The sequence below is a fragment of the Vulpes lagopus genome, chromosome 12 (assembly GCF_018345385.1).
Source record: "Vulpes lagopus strain Blue_001 chromosome 12, ASM1834538v1, whole genome shotgun sequence".
In the NCBI taxonomy this organism is placed as follows: domain Eukaryota; kingdom Metazoa; phylum Chordata; class Mammalia; order Carnivora; family Canidae; genus Vulpes; species Vulpes lagopus.
Window position 1 is genome coordinate 46,553,938 of NC_054835.1, and position 16,966 is coordinate 46,570,903.

A 16,966-nucleotide genomic window follows, 5' to 3' on the forward strand; every position below is an offset into this window, starting at 1 on the left:
AATACCTCACTGGTGACCTAAAATGAATTACTATTTTTCATGATTAGCACTATTCCTTTCGCCTATTTGTGTACATCCAATTCTGTCATCAGACAACAGTTTTGTCAGGTGGGATCCTGACTGGTGACAGTTTTTAAATGCTTCTGCTATTTTTAGGTATGGACCATTCTCCCCATTGCCATATCATTTAAAGAATAATTGCTAGACCACTGTGCTCTTGATAAGTGCATCCTAGAAGCAGTATAGTGATCATCTTTCCAGTGTCCCCACCACCATGCCCACTGAAGGTTCAGAAGAAAAAATCATGTCTAAATTCTAAAACAAAAATTGGTAACCTTGAAAATGTGTCTGAAGAGTCCCTGTAGTTACCATAAGAGTAAAGTGAGATTACTGAGTACACATTTATTATCCATTACCATTTCAATTTGCTCTCAGATTTTGGAAGGCTGCAAAAATATTTACATTGATTTTCATTGATGTTCTCAGTCTTCAATACTTAGCTAATGTCAAAGGCATGCCTTTATGTGCTACATTTCCTATCAGCGTTCTGTAGAGAGGACAGAGTTCTATGGAAGAAAGGAGAATAGATGACTTTGCCCATCTGAACAAATCACCACAAACTGGTGGCTTAAAACAACAGAGATTTATTTTGTCATAGTTCTGGGGCCCAGAAATCCAAAATCAAGATGTCAGCAGAGCTGTGGTCCCTCTGAAGACATTAGGGGAGAATCCTTGCTTGTCTCTTTCAATTTCTTATGTTTCCTGGTGTTCCTTGGCTTATGGCAACATCTCTCCAATCTCTGCCTCTGTCTTCATATGGCCTCCTCTTCCTTTTCTTTTCTTTTCTTTTCTTTTTTTTTAAGATTTTATTTATTTATTCATGAGAGACAGAGAGAGAGAGGCAGAGACACAGGCAGAGGGAGAAGCAGGCTCCATGCAGGGAGCCCAACGTGGGACCCGATCCTGGGACTCCAGGATCATGCCCTGGGCTGAAGGCAGGTGCCAAATCGCTGAAGCTACCCAGGGACACCCCCTCTTCACTTTCTTTTATTTTTTTGTTTTTAAGATTTTAAAAATTTATTTGGGGGAGTGGAAAGAGCACAGAGGGAGAAGCAGACTCCCCACTGAGCAGGGAGCCTGATGCAGGGCTCAGTCCCAAGACCCTGAGATCATGACCTGAGCCAAAGGCAAACATCCAACTGACTGAGCCACCCAGGCACCCCTCTTTGCCTTTCTTTTATAAGGACGCTGGTTATTGGATTTATGATCCTTCCTTCCCCCATAGGATGACCTACCGCATCTTGAGATCCTTACTTATATCTACAAAGACCTTTTGTTCTTTTTAAGGATTTTATTTAGGGATCCCTGGGTGGTGCAGCGGTTTGGCGCCTGCCTTTGGCCCAGGACATGATCCTGGAGACCCGGGATTGAATCCCACGTCGGGCTCCCGGTGCATGGAGCCTGCTTCTCCCTCTGCCTGTGTCTCTTCCTCTCTCTCTCTCTCTCTCTCTCTCTCTCTCTCTGTGTGACTATCATAAATAAATAAAAAATAAATAAAGATTTTATTTATGTATTTGAGAGAGAGAGCTGGGGGAGGGGCAGAGGGAGAGCAAGAGGAAGAATCCTCAAGCAGACTCCCTACTGAGCACAAGGCTGACACAGGGCTGGACTCTGAGATCATGACCTGAGTGGAAATCAAGAGTCAGCCATTTAACCAACTGAGCAACCCAGGTGCCCCTGCAAAGACCTTTATTCAAATAAGGTGACATTCACAGTTTGTAAGAGTTAGGACATGGACTTAGCTTTTTTAAATTAATTAATCAATTAATTAATTTTTAAAGATTGTATTTATTTATTCATGATAGACATAGAGAGAAAGAGAGAGAGAGGCAGACACAGGTAGAGGGAGAAGCAGGCTCCATGCTGGGAGCCCAACGTGGGACTCGATCCCGGGACTTCAGGATCATCCTGGGCCAAAGGCAGGCGCTAAACCGCTGAGCCACCTAGGGATTCCCCTCCCCCCCCTTTTAAAAGATTTTATTTATTTATTCATGAGAGACAGAGAGAGAGATTGGCAGAGACATAGGCAGAGGGAGAAGCAGGCTCCATGCAGGGAGCCCGACGTGGGACTTGATCCTCGGAATGAGGATCACACCCTGGGCCACAGGCAGCGCTAAACCGCTGAGCCACCTGGGCTGCCCTGGACTTTCCTTTTTGGGGAGCCACCATTCAGACCACCTCAGAGGTCAAATTGTATCTAGTTTAAATCTCTCATCCTAGGAGTTATTAGTAAAGTCCAATAAAAGCAAAGAGGCATTTGAAGGGCTCTAGACAAACAAAACAACTTGGCCAAAACTTTTCTGCTCTGCTCTTCTTCTGGGGGTTGCCTGAACCGGTCTTAATTGTTCCCAACAGTGGATCTCTAACTAGAAAAATCATAGCTACCGATTAGACACTAACTATATAATATCCTACAAGGGCAATATTTGTTTCTACAGGTAAGGAAACTTAGATTCAGATGGGGTAAGTAATTTTACAAGGTCACTCATAGCTTAGTAGTGGTTGAACTGGGAGTTAAATCCTAGCAAAGATCAGCAGAAGCACTGGCCATGGGAATGCCTCTTTAGGGTGGGAAGGGATACAACGCACACAGGTCCAGATTAATTTGAGGATTTTGTTGCCATAAAGGAGCATTCATGAGCATAATTTCTGCCCTTTCTCTGCTGACATTTTTTAAAAGACTTTTAAAAATTTGAGAGAGAGGGACGCCTGGGTGGCTCAGCAATTGAGTGTTTGCTTTCAGCTCAGGGCATGATCCCGGGTGCAGGGATCAAGTCCCGTATTGGGCTTCCTGTGAGGAGCCTGCTTCTCCCTCTGTCTATGTCTCTGCCATTCTCCCTGTGTCTCTCATGAATAAATAAATAAAATCTTTTTTTAAAAAATTGAGAGACAAAAAAAAAAAATTGAGAGACAGCACCAGCAGGGGCATGGGGCAGAGGGAGAAGCTCTCCCCACTGAGCAGTGAGTACAATGAAGGGCTTGATTTCAGGACCCCGGGATCATGATCATCTGAGCTGAAGGCAGATGCTTAACTGACTGAGCCACCTAGGCACCCTCCATTGACATTTTTATTTGGGAGGGAATCAGTGTGTCATAGAGGCTAAAAAAGTAAGGGTTCCAGAGTCAGACAGACTGAGCATAATTTAGGCTCAGTTATGTCTTAATTGTGTGACTCTGGATAAGTTAAGTGCTTCAGTTTTTTTTCTTTTGGGGGGCAGAGAAAGGGCGGTAAATAATAACTGCATTATAGGGCTGCCTTGAGAATTAACTCAGGTAATCAATGTAAAGGTCTTGGAACAGGGCCAGGTACATAATAATTCAAAAAAGGCTAGTTATTTGAGGTATGATACTTACATTGAGGCATATGAATTGGCTGCTCCCCTTAAAAATCTTTAAGTCTTTGAGGCCATAAAGTTGGTAACTTGGTCACCATTGGCTGCTTCTTCTGTCTTGAGTTCCCTCCTGAAGCAGAGCCTGAAACAAGGACTTAGATGCAGGTAGCCTATATGGCAGGTGACCTCAGACAGCAGGAGTTGGGGGGCAGGGCAGTGAAACAAGAGGAAAAGTCAACACAGGGTTGGGGAGGAGCTAGCAAGCTCCAGACCATAATGGTAATTGGATTTGATCCAGTTAAGACCTTCTGAAGTTTTAAAGTCCAGAAATGCATCTAAGTTTCACAGCATGCCCTGAATCAATAGCCTTTCATTTTCTCCTTGCAAAGCTTTTAAAGCAGTTAGTAGAAGCCAACCAACTCCACAATCCATATAATTACCATTGCCCCATGCCTTTCAAGTGCTAAAGCCACTGCATACTCAGCCTCCTTCCCCACTGTAGGGGAAGGTCTTAGTAATTGTAAAGTAATTGTGAAGCTATGGCTGTAATGGTTATCACCACCCTCCTCACTACCCCCTTAGAACATCGCCTGTTGCTATCCATCTAAGCAGTAATTCCATTTCCCAGGGCTGCTTTCTAAGGTCTTCTGATACCCTGTCTTATCCTGGACTAGCCCTGAAAGCAAAGCCTGACATAAGGCCTTCAGGGCAAATAATTTATCTGATAAGTGACCTGCGGGAACAAGTGTAAGGGACTGAAGGAAGAGCCAGTACCAGGGCATACTGTTGAGTTGGGCCCTTCTATGGGCAACTGGGGCTTGATCCCACTTGGAACCTTCGGAGCAATGAGAAAATGTCTCTCCGAACTGTCCTTGAGGACCTCTCCATTGGCTTCCACCCTTAATTGACTGAGGGTTGTCCCAGGAGGTGATGCCTCCCCCACTTCTAGGCTGTGTATATGGATATTCCACATGGGCTTCCACTGGCATCTTACTGCAAAGCACCAGGACAGAAAATGAGTGGCATGTGTTGTACACTTGAAGCAAGAAGTTGTCAACACAAAGTGAGTGAAGTCTCAGAGGCAGCTGGAATCAGAGGTGAGGCTCAGGGGATGTGACACAAGATACAGAGGTGGCGGTACGCCATCTCCCAAGAATTCCTTTGTAACGACAATAATAACTGCCACACGTGGAGCATGTACCAGGGTCCAGGTGCTGTTAAGTGCCTTGTGTACTTAGGCTCCCTCCTCACGCAGCTGCGACTTCCTGTGGCTTCCCATTCTACTTTATCCCCTACACCGACGGTCAGGCTTTTGGATGGAATTGTTCAGGAAGGGAAGAGGAGGAAAAGATTTACTGAGTTTTCATTTCAATAGCTACATTTTTTTCATGTCTGTTTAAGTTTCACTTTGGTTCTTTTCCAAATCCATATATTCTTTGTTTTTTGTTGTTGTGAAATAAAGCACACGTTATGTGAAAATGTGTAAAAATAGATATGTGCTGTGTAGTAAGTTAGACCAAGTGAACACTGCCAGCCACCCGGGAGGCCCTCTGCATGCCTCTTCCTACTCAAAACCCTCCCTTCCCTACCTTCACTACTCATTTATGGGAATTAATTCTTTGCTTTTCTTTATTGCATTCCTGAACCACCAAGTATGCATATGAACATTGTATTTTTGCCTGTTTTTGAGTTTAATATAAATGGAATCATATAGCATTTATTTTTGTGTTGGGCTTTTTTTGCTCAACATTTTATTTGTGAGATTTATCCACATTGCTGCATGTAGCTGTAATTATGTATTCCATTACTAAATAGCATTCCATTGTTTGAATATACCATAATTTATCTATTTTATGGCTGACAGATATTTGGGCTGTTGCCAGTTTGGGGCTATTACAAATAATGTGGCTATGACCACTCTTCAGCTAAGAAAATGTCTGCTGCTTCCCAAGTGCATGCAATTATGTTTAATATGTGTAGGAATACAATGGGTCATGGGGTTTATCCTCAATCTAAGTAGATGATGCCATGATATTTTCCTAAGTGGTCCTATCCCCTTTTCATTCCCTTGAGCAGTATGAGAGCTTCCATTCCCCTACATCTTTACCAACACTAGCACTGTCATTTTAATTTAACAATTCTTGTGGGCATATCATGATATCTCATTTTGATTTTAAAGATTTTATTTATTTATTCATGAGACACACAGAGAGAGAGAGAGAGAGAGAGAGGCAGAGACACAGGCAGAGGGAGAAGCAGGCTCCATGCAGGGAGCCCGACATGGCGCTTGGTCCCAGGTCTCCAGGATCACACCCTGGGCCAAAGGCAGGCGCCAAACCGCTGAGCCACCTGGGCTGCCCTCATTGTGGTTTTAATTTGCATTTCCCTGAGACTAGCAAGGTTGAACACATTTTTCTATTTATAGATCATTTGGATTTACTTTTTTAAAATTTTTTTTAAGATTTTATTTATTCACAAGAGACACACAGAGAGAGAGAGAGATAGAGAGAGAGGCAGAGGGAGAAGCAGGCTCCATGCAGGGAGCCTGACATGGGACTTGATCCCGGGTCTCCAGCATCAGGCCCTGGGCTGAAGGCGGCACTAAACCACTGAGCCACCTGGGCTGCCCATTTGGATTTCTTTTTTAATGAAATGCCTGTTAGAGGCTCTTTGCTTGTTTTTCTATAAGGTGTTTTGACTTTTTCCTATTTTTTTAATAGTTGTCCTCCTACTCTGTAGCTTAATTTTTCACACTATCACACTAAGCACTGTGGATTTAGTTGTAAACATAGGAAGAAAATGTATTAAATCATTCAGATGGATGTTTTTTTCTTTTTAAGATTTTATTTATTTATTCATGGCGGGGCGGGGGCAGAGACACAGGCAGAGGGAGAAGCAGGCTCCCTGCAGGGAGCCCGAAGTGGGACTCGATCCCAGGACTCCAGGATCATGCCCTGGGCTGAAGGCAGTCGCCAAACTGCTGAGCCACCCAGGGATCCCCAACCATACTCTTTTAAATAAGTTTTGATAACTGGAAAAGGAAATTTTCCCAACTTGTTCTTTTTAAGAATGTCTTGGCTATTCTTGACCTTTTTGCATTTCCAATTAAGTTTTAGAGTCAGCTTTAAAACAAAAAAAGACTCAGCTTTTCATTTTTTTAAAGGAAAAAAAAACGCTGAATATTATAGGGACTTTGATTGATATTGCATTAAATTTATAGAACAATGGGGGGGAACTATTAACATTTTTAGAATAATGGGTCTTCCAAATTACAAATATCTCACTGTGTATGTCTTAATTCTCTTGAGTGTTTTATCATTTCCTGCATAAACATCTTATATATCTTCTGTTAGATTTATTCCTAGGTACTTGATATTTTGATGCTATGATAAGTTGTGTTTTTATTTTATGTTGCTGATATATAGAGACACAATCAATATTATTGAGCTTGATTGTGTATCCCTTAGCAACTTCACTAAACTCTCTTCAACTTTAATAATTTACCTGTAGATTTTCTTACAATCTGGAGACCAGTAAGCTACTGCCGTTACTGTTACCATTGTTGCCTCTGTCACCATAGCCTCAGGCTCAGAAACTGGAGGTCAGACACGGAGTGTGGAACTCTACCACCTTAGTTACTTGCTTCTCATGACAATCACTATCTCTGTTGTACTTTCTAAATCCCATGCACATGCATCCAATTGGAAGATATTCACCACCATACCTACCCTGGCAGTAAGGGAATGGTAATGTTTTTAGGTCTCCGACCCCGCCAAATAGAAGAAGGGTTATGATGAGTTTGAGAGAGAGCCACTCAATATATCTTCCACATTAGCCAAAATTTCAATCAAGATTGAGGGTGAAATAAAGATGTTTTAAGACAAAGACTAAGAAGGAGGTTTTTCCATCATGTTTTCACTGAAAGAACTACACAATGTACTTGAACAAGAAAACTGAACACAGGGCGCCTGGGTGCTGTGGTTGAGTGTCTGCCTTTGGCTCAGGATGTGATCCTCGGGTCCTGGGATTGAGTCCTGCATCAGGCTCCCTGGAGGGAGTCTGCTTCTCCCTCTGCCTGTGTCTCTCACGTATAAATAAATAAAATCTTCAAGAAAAGAAAAAAGAAAAGTAAACACAGATAAAGAGTATAGGATTCAAGAAGCATATAGAAAACATAAATGACAGAAAGCAGGGGGAGAGGGAGAGAGGTGTGAGGTTTAGAAACATTATAAAGCTACCATGATGTTTAAAGTGTGATATTGGCATACATATTACTGAACAAGTAGAACAGTGGAATGGAATAGAAAGTCTAGATATAAATCTAAACACACATGGGAATTCAGTATATGAAAAAATATGGCATTTTAAGTCAGTGGGGAAAAAATGGACCATTCAACATACTGTAAAAACTTGAGAATTACAATAAAAATTTGGACCCCCTACTTCATTCTCTACAACAAAATAAAGTCAGATAGATCAAATATTAAAATACCCAAAAATGAAGCCATAGAAGTGCCAGAAGAAAACAGGAGGAATTTAAAAATAATCTTTAAGAGGGGAAGACTTTTCTAGGTATGACTCACAATTCAGAAGACATAAAGGATTCTTTAATTATATGACTCATTTAAAAATTACATTTAAAAATCATAAGCTAAGCCAAGAGCGTAACTAGGGCAAATATTTTGAACCCACCATCTCAGATAAAGTTTGAAGTTCCATAGCTATTATAAATTATTGGGGGAAAAAACCCCACCAATAATCCAAGAGAAAATTGGGAAAAGATGGTACCTGCAGGGTTAACACCGGAGCAGCACAAAAGCCTTGTTGGGATGACCAGCTGTCCCTTCTAACTGCCTTTTCTCAGTGATGCTTCTCAGGAAGGATATAAAGGGGAGACCTAACCAGAGGAATGATCAACAGTAGTTCTGTGATGCCTGAAGTTCAGTTTCCTTCTCTCTCCTTCCCACCTTTGAGGGACATGGACTATGCCCTTGACCCTTCCCCAATACTATCTACCAGAGGTTGTAACTGATTTGCAGGTTATAAAAATTAGCTGCCTAAGGACTACAGTGATCTCCAAGCATGCCTCCTTGGCGCCTCAAACATCCCATTGGGAAGGACGCAGATGAAGGGCCAGAGCAGAATGCTCGAAGACAGGGCCCAGTACAGGGGTTCCTCTTGCAGGCCTAAGAAGGGTACTGCCGTCTGCTTGTCCTGGCCACCATCACCTGTCAGCGTTCCTTAACAGGTCTCCCTGCTTCTCTTCTGCATTCCATTCCCACAGTGATCCTTTCAAAATAACAGTATGTCCTTTATTTACTTAAACCATCCCCTCCTGCCTCAGTGGCTTCCAGAAGACTTGCTATGGCTGCCATGGCTCCAAGTGATGTGGGTCCTGACCCTTTCTGATCCCATCCACTACTCATCTCACCTCTGCTCACCTACTCCAGCATCCTCTGGCCTCTTTTCTGCTCCTCGATCACTCCACACCTTTTCCATCCTAATGATCTTGGCACTCGCTAGTCCCTCCCCCCAGGATGTGCTATCCCAGATCTTCACACATCTGGGTCCTTTGCATTATTCAGCCTGTTTGAAGGTCACATACTCTGAGCTTCCTTGACCACTTATGCAAAGTACATGATCTAGCACATAATTCTATTACCTACAACACTATCTGAAATTACCTGTTATTGTCCATGTGCCTACCTGCTTAGTGGCTGTCCATCCCCACCTGTCTACTAGAAAGGCCTTTTCTATCTTGTTCACCACTACATCCCCAGTACCTACAGTCCCTGTGAGTTAGGTGCTCAAAAAGCCTTTTTTTTTTTTTTTTTTAAATTGTTTAATTTTTATTTATTTATGATAGTCACAGAGAGAGAGACAGGCAGAGGGAGAAGCAGGCTCCATGCACCGGGAGCCCGATGTGGGACTCGATCCCGGGTCTCCAGGATCACGCCCTGGGCCAAAGGCAGGCAACAAACCGCTGCACCACCCAGGGATCCCATCAAAAAGCCTTTTTGAATGAATAAAATGAACAAATAGATAACACATATAATAGCAGGCCAGGAGAAGTACACTATCTGAGAGAAAACTCTCCCATGCTTCCTTACAGGAAGATGTGCTATAACAGCAAACAAAAGACTTAAAAAAAAAAAAAAAAGCCTTCAAGAACACTCTTGCAGCAGGGACACCCGAGTAGCTCAGTAAGTTAAGCCTCCGACTCTTGGTTTCAGCTCATCATCTCAGGCTTGTGAGATCAAGCCTTGCAGCAGGCTCTGCACTCAGTGCTGAGTCTGTTTGGGATTCTCTTTCCTTCTTTTTCTGCCCTCTCCCACTTGTGCACATGCCCACATCTCTCTCTCAAATAAATAAACTTAAAAAAAAAAAAAAAAAAGAACACTCTTATGGCTAAATCAACAATGAGTTTCATAGAACTATTTCTAATGACATCTTTCAATATATATTTGAGTCATTTAATACCTAAGAAGGGTATTTGATAAGAAACTTTATTAAAAACTGGATTGAAAAAAAAATAAAAATAAAAACTGGATTGGAGGGAAAATCTATCAAAACCATACCACCCAGGCATGCAGCTCTCTGATAAATTTAATGGCGATTATTCCTGGGTGAATATCAGAAATCACCTGTAAGTTTCAAAAATATACTTGTGTGAGCCCCACTGTCAGAGACTGTTACCAGTAAATAGGGCTCAAGTATATTTAAAAAGTTCCACAGGATTGGGGTGCCTGGGTGGCTCAGTCATTTGAACAAGCAACTTGATTTTGGCTTAGCTCTTGATCTCAGGGGGCTAAGATTGAGCCCTGTGCTGGGCTCTGCACTCAGCAGGGAGTCTGCCTGAGATTCTCTCTCCCTCCCTCCGGAGGATTCTGCTCCTCCCAGGGAGAGGATTCTGCTCCTCTCCGGCTTGTATGCTCTTTCTCAAATAAATAAATTTTAAAAACAAAAAACAAAAACAAGCGCTAGAGGAGATTCCGATGTAGAACTCCAGCTAGATACATCTGATCTGGATAAACCTCCATAAGTATCACTGACCTCACCTGCAGTGTCAACATTCCAAGTTGCTAAGTACTGCAGATGCCTTAGCAGTTACTGCGGATACAGTCCGCAGTCAGACCAGGAATACAATCCTTCCATGAAGGCTGAGGCTTCTAAGAGGACAAGGTACCTAAATAAAGGTACCCGCGGGCAGGACTGGGGTTTTCTTTAGAAAAATGCTTTAAAGGGCACCTGGGTGGCTCAGTTGGTTGAGAGTCTGCCTTTTGTTCGGGTCATGATCCCGGAGTCCTGAGATCAAGCCCCACGTTGGGAGTCCCTGCTCAGCAGGGAGTCTGCTTCTGCCTCTGCCCCCACCCTACTCTTGCTCACTCTCTTTCTCTCAAATAAATAAATATTTTTTAAAAATGAGTTCACTTTTTAAAAAAAGAGAAAAATGCTTTAAAACTTTAAGTATTGAGCCCCAAACTCCAAAAATGAAATTTAAATTTTTAAAAAGATTTTATTTGAAAGTGAGAGAACATATGTGAGTGGTAGCAGGGAAAAGGGAGAGGGACAAGCAGATTCCCTGCTGAGTGCAGAGCTGGATGTGGGGATCAATCTCGCCACCCTGAGATCATGACCTGACTTGAAATGAAGAGCAGGCTGCTTAACTGACTGAGCCACCCAGGTACCTCTGAAATTTAAACTTTTAAGTAGACATATAGTGGTCATACTGGTACGACAATTCTGAGACTGCCATAATGAAGATGAGATCAAGCAAATGAGCACTTGTGGGGCATGGCTTTCTAATTTTATCATCACCCTCAGTATTCTTGAGAACTGGGATTTTGGAATGAGAAGAAATACAGATACATGATAAAAGAGATTCAGCAAAAACCCTGCAGTCCTAAAAAGGTAGGAGGAGACATTTTTTGGGTGACAAGAAATGTTCTCTATTGTCACTGTGGTGGTTACACATTTGTAAAAACTCATCATTTATACATTTAAAATAAGCAAATATATTGAAATAAATTTTATCTCTACAAAGCTGATTAACACATACACACACACACTGCAGTCTTGAATTTGAATATAAAGTATTGGTGTGAATTCATGACTTTTTTAATTCAGGGGGAAATACACAAACACACTTACGTATTTGCTAGTACTGAACACTGAAAAGGCCTAGAAACAAAGATCACCTTCTAACAATGAGCAGCCCCAGTACCCAGATACAGCTTCCAAATACTGTTTTCCATTAAAAGGAACCAGGGGCTTCTTAGAGAAACTCTGAAATATATATCTCTGTGTAAGACATTAGATACAAAGGAAGCTATCAAAGACTACTGAAGTTGTCAAAAGGACTCCAAGCCAACTCTAATAAGAGGCTCCCACTGGCCAAAGATAGGACAATTTGAACATCAAAGAGAACAACTTCAAATCTGCATTTATCCTACCTCTCTCATACCTCTATGCAAGTAATAGATGTTTTTCTTCACAGAAGTATTCTAGTTAATGAAGAATCAGAATATCACCGTTTTGTCAGCTCTAACGAACTGACTGACCTAAGCACTGATCAATGATTGCTAGCATCCCCAAAGAAAAACCACCAGGCATTACTCCACCTGATGGGAGAATACAACAACCTAAGAAAAATCTTGTTTCCCAGAATTAAACTTGAAACCGATCAAGGCTTTGGATTCAACTTCCAAATCCATAGGAAATTATATATATAGAGAAACAGGTTAAACCATCATGGGGATGTAATAAGCAAAATCCAAAGAGTGACAAACACTGTAATAAACAGCCCAATTTCTCAAAAAAAAAAAAGAGAGCGAGCTTGAGATTAAAAGACTTAACCATCAACTTCAATCAATTTTAAGAAATTATGAGACAACTGAAAAGATATCTGATTATTAAATAATTGGTTTTTAAAAACTTTTTATCATGAAAATTTTCAAACACGCACAAAATACAATGAACCATCATGTACCCATCACCCAGCTTCAACAACTCAGAAATACTATTGTTTTTTAATCTATATTTTACCATTTTTATTTTATTTTTTAAAAGATTTTATTTATTTATTCATGAGACACACACACAGAGAGGGAGAGACATAGGCAGAGGGAGAAGCAGGCTACTGCAGAGAGCCTGATGAGGGACTGAGTCACAGGACCCCAGGATCACAACCTGGGCCAAAAGCAGATGCTCAACTACTGAGCCACCAGGTTCCCCTATCCCACCACTTTTAAACTAGAGAATTTTAAGGCAAGTCTTAGATATCATATAATTTCACTCAAAAATATTTAAGTATATATCTATCAGATTTTTTTTTTAAAAAGGCAATAATGCCATTATCACACATCCAAGGAAATTGTCAATAATTCCTTAATATCACCAAGTGTTAATTTTTAGGAATGATAAAGGTTAACAAAAGACACTTAACTGAAACACTTACACATGAAATGAGAGCTGCAATCTGCCTCAAACTGATGGAAGGATGAGGCAAGATGTTCACAGGTGATAGTTACCGGTGCTCGGTGATAGCACTTAAAGAGTTATACTATTCTTCGTATGTTTGGAATTTTTGTCAGGTAATGACAGTATAATGAACACAAACATAACCAGGACATAAAAGTTCAAAGATTTCCTTCAAATATATCTATTAGAACCAGATATAAAATAGACTATAGTATGAGATTATGCCACCTAACATTTATTTTTTCTTGCTGTTCAAAAATCAATAAATGTCCTAATTTTTTAAAGTTTAGTTTTAGGTTAACCTTCATTATTTGACAGTATACATGTGGCAGATTTTTAGAAAATATTTCATTTATTTATTTGACACAGAGAGAGAGCACAAGCAGGGGGACAGACAGCAGGCAGAGGGAGAAGCAGGCTCCCTGCTTAGCAGGGACTTGATCCCAGGATCCTGGGATCATGACCTGAGCCAAAAGCAGATTCTTAACCAACTGAGCCACCCAGGTGCCCCATACGTGTGGCAGATTCTATAAAGATTCCTTCTTTCCTGATAATAAAACCCATTTCAGAGAGGATAAGAGACTACCAAAACCCTAAAGCTTAAGTTGTGTTTGATCCAAATAAATCATATTCTCATTCCCTCAGGCAGTGACTGGCCTTGGGATGACTAGGTGACCCAGTTCTGACCAATGAAATATAAACGAGCCTTCTGATTGGGATGTCTCGGAAAGTTTTTACTTTCCCAATTAAAAAGGGGAAGTAGGGATCCCTGGGTGGCTCAGCAGTTTAGTACCTGCCTTCGGCCCAGGGTGTGATCCTGGAGTCCTGGGATCGAGTCCCACATCAAGCTCCCTGCATGGAGCCTGCTTCTCCCTCTACCTGTGTCTCTGCCTCTCTGTATCTCTCGTGAATAACTAAATAAAATCTTTTTAAAAATAAAATAAAGCAAAATAAAACAAATAAAAAGGGGAAGAATTTTGGCTGGTTAGCTCTTTGACTTTCTTCCTAACTAGAATGTGGACAAGTCTAGAAATACAGCAGCCACCTTGTGACCACAAAGCAGCAAGCATAAAAATTAAAGCCAACACACTAAAGATGGTAGAACAGACAGGCATCAAGAGCCTGGGTCCCTAACTCTAGAGGAAACAATTATACCAGCTCTGGGCAGTCTACCCCTAGACTTCTTATAATGAGAAAAACAAACTACAATTTGCTTAATCCAGTATGGTGGAATTTTTGTTTCTTATGGCTGAACATATTTCTGATAGAATGGAATCCATTAAGAAATATAAGTAATAAAAACTGAATTAAGAGCACCAAAAATGTCCATGAGTAAAGGGGCTAAGAACAAATTTAACAGAAGACAGTCAAATTAGGAAAGGAGAATATTTATTACACAAATATTTAAAGCTATACATTCTTAGCTGATGATATGTACTTGATTAAAAAGTCTTTTACTTTGGATATATGCATCATTTCCTTCATTGTGGTATCTCTATTTCTCAGATGTATTAACCCATTCTCCAAAGTAGCTTCAGTAATCAAAACTGTGAACAGGATACTCATTTCATCATATCTAAGGAAAAAAGTAGTTAAACAAAATACATGAGCACAATTATAAATTCACCATATTACCAGCTTTAATTATTTTAGAATCCAGCCACTTTCCAGAGTCAGAAAACTCAAAAGCAGGGTTTGAGAGCTGGACCAAAAAACACGTTTTTAAATTTTTTGAACCATATTCAAAATAAACTTTTCAGAAAGTTTCTCTCTTATTGTAATACATAAAAAGTCATAAAAGAAAATAAAATCCAATAAATAAACACTGGTACCTCAACACATTATTTGGGGTGAAATTAGGGATGAACCTCAGATCCTTGGTTTTGGCTCAGGTCATGATCTCAGGATCATGTGATCGAGCCTATGATGTGCTCAACACTCAGTGTGGAGTCTGAGATTTTCTCCCTCTCCCTCTTTGCGTGTGTATGCGGACCCTCTCTCTTTCTCAAATAAGTAAATAAAAAATGTTTTAAAAAAATCCTCTTGAGTCTGCGACCAGGGCGGGCCCTGGGCGCAGGCTCCCCGTGGCAGCGGGTTAAAAAAAAAAAAAATCCTCTTAAAAAAAAAACCAAAGTAAGTGTGCTTAATAAATATTTCATTAAAGATACGCTGGGACCACAAAGTCTTTACCATTCAAAAAACAACTGTAACTTGATAATGTTCACTCAATTATCCTTTAATGACTCAAAAGATAAGATTTTAGAACTAAGAGGACTGGAGAGTTCAAGCACCACCATCCCTTTGTTTTATATACAATGAAACCATTAATTGCTTTATCTATAGAAACCTATTTTTCCTCTTATATCATCTGAAAGGTGTATTTTAACAAGTTACTAGAGAAGAGAAAAACATAAAGCTTCCCAACTTTTCAACCAAAAGACAGATATTAAACACAACATTGTGTTTAGTAATATGTTACTAAAGATAACAAAATAAGCCCAAAGGAGGGAAGAATCGATTACTTATAAAATGGAAGTTAATGAAATAGCAGGGGCAAGACTGGAGACAGAGCAATCAGGAGATTATTCCAAGAATACAACCAAAAGGGATGCCTGGGTGGCTCAGTGGTTGAGCATCTGCCTTCGGCTCAGGGCACGATCAGGGGTTTCAGGATTGAGTCCTGATCCATTGGGCTCCCCATGGGGAGAGCCTGCTTCTCCCTCTGTCTATGTCTCTGCCTCTCTCTGTGTGTGTCTCTCATGAATAAATAAATATATAAATCTTAAAAAACAAAACAAAACAAACAATCCAGCCAAAAGACACTGGTGACTTTAACATGGGTAGTGCAGCGAGGATGGAGAAAGATCTGATACTATTTAGGAGACAGGGTTGAATTTAGTTATCAACTGGAGGTGAAGAAGAAGGAGTTAAGGATGATAAATCCAGGTAGCAGTATGCAGCACTAGATGAACAGAAGTGCTCATCATTGAAACTACTGTTCTGGTCTTTGTCAGGGATGGAATTATCTTCCACTCAGCCTTAGAATGAACCAAGCACCAGCAAGGAAAAGGCACTACACTCGTTTTCCCTCAATCCTGATTCCATAAACGCATCCAATATACCAATTGTATCCCTGATAAAATGAGAAACTCAGGTACACATACCACATAACATTAAGTCTTGAAGTTGCATATAATATGTACTTAGATATACTAATGAATATTGTTCCCTGCTGTAGCAATTAACTAGAGGCATATGGTTCTGTAAACGGGAAAGTTAGGAATAATTTTAGACTGTATTTTACATATATATATATAAATATATATATATATATATATACTTAGAAGAGTATTTAGAAGAAATTTGTTACTCCTAAAGAAACATCACATGATCAAAAACTCTGATCACATATCTTAGTGACAAGAAAGACAATTCTTACTTTGAATAAAGTTGTTCCAATGAGGACTGCACAGTTTCCATATAACCAGGCCACACAGAAATACCATTTTCTAGTAATTCATTAAATAACCCTTGACAAACCTGAGGAAAAAATATACACAATTCAAATATGAAGGAAGTAAAAGTAGCTAGAATGATTACCCTGTTTTTGTGAAACCACAAACCACTTTTTTCTTTTTTTTTTTTTTTAAACCACTTTTTTCAGTCCTTAAAATGGGGCATAAATTCTTTTACCAATGTGGTAATATTGTTTACAATTCATACACTGTACACTTGTAAATTGCATACTTCCACTGAAAATGAAGAAATCCAGCACCTCAAAGCTGAATACTAAATGCAAATCTTCCCTAAGAGAAAATTTTATAACAAATACAAGAATTATCATCATCGCCATTCAAAACATCAACAAAACCAAAACAGATTCTGTCAGAGAAAAACCTACAAGGATCTTGGGGGAGGTGGCCAGAACCCCAGGAGGAAAAGTGGAAATTAAATCACTACCTTCCCTCCCACTGAGTGCACTATCCGCACCTTCCAAGACCTCTCCACAGGAGCCCAAGGAAGGAAGCTGGGTGAATCTTGCTAGTGTCCTCACTCAGGTACTGGGTGGGTCTGAGTCACCTGGACCCAGCATG

The 16,966-nt window shown here is 40.5% G+C and overlaps 1 protein-coding gene across 6 annotated transcripts in view; it reads right to left on the reverse strand.

Annotated features, from left to right (window-relative positions):
• POLG2 (DNA polymerase gamma 2, accessory subunit) overlaps positions 1-16,966 on the reverse strand; it is a 42,958-nt gene that overhangs the window by 8,881 nt on the left and 17,111 nt on the right. For 2 of the 6 annotated variants that reach the window (XM_041724020.1, XM_041724015.1), the window contains 2 exons: positions 16,312-16,412; positions 14,245-14,448 (listed from right to left, as the gene is read on the reverse strand). In XM_041724020.1, coding sequence (XP_041579954.1) covers positions 14,283-14,448; positions 16,312-16,412 — 267 coding nt within the window. In that variant the 3' untranslated portion in view covers positions 14,245-14,282. Of the gene's footprint in view, positions 1-424; positions 567-3,023; positions 3,535-14,244; positions 14,449-16,311; positions 16,413-16,966 lie in introns of those variants that run through there. The other 4 variants (XM_041724018.1, XM_041724017.1, XM_041724016.1 and 1 more) reach the window with 4 other exon arrangements.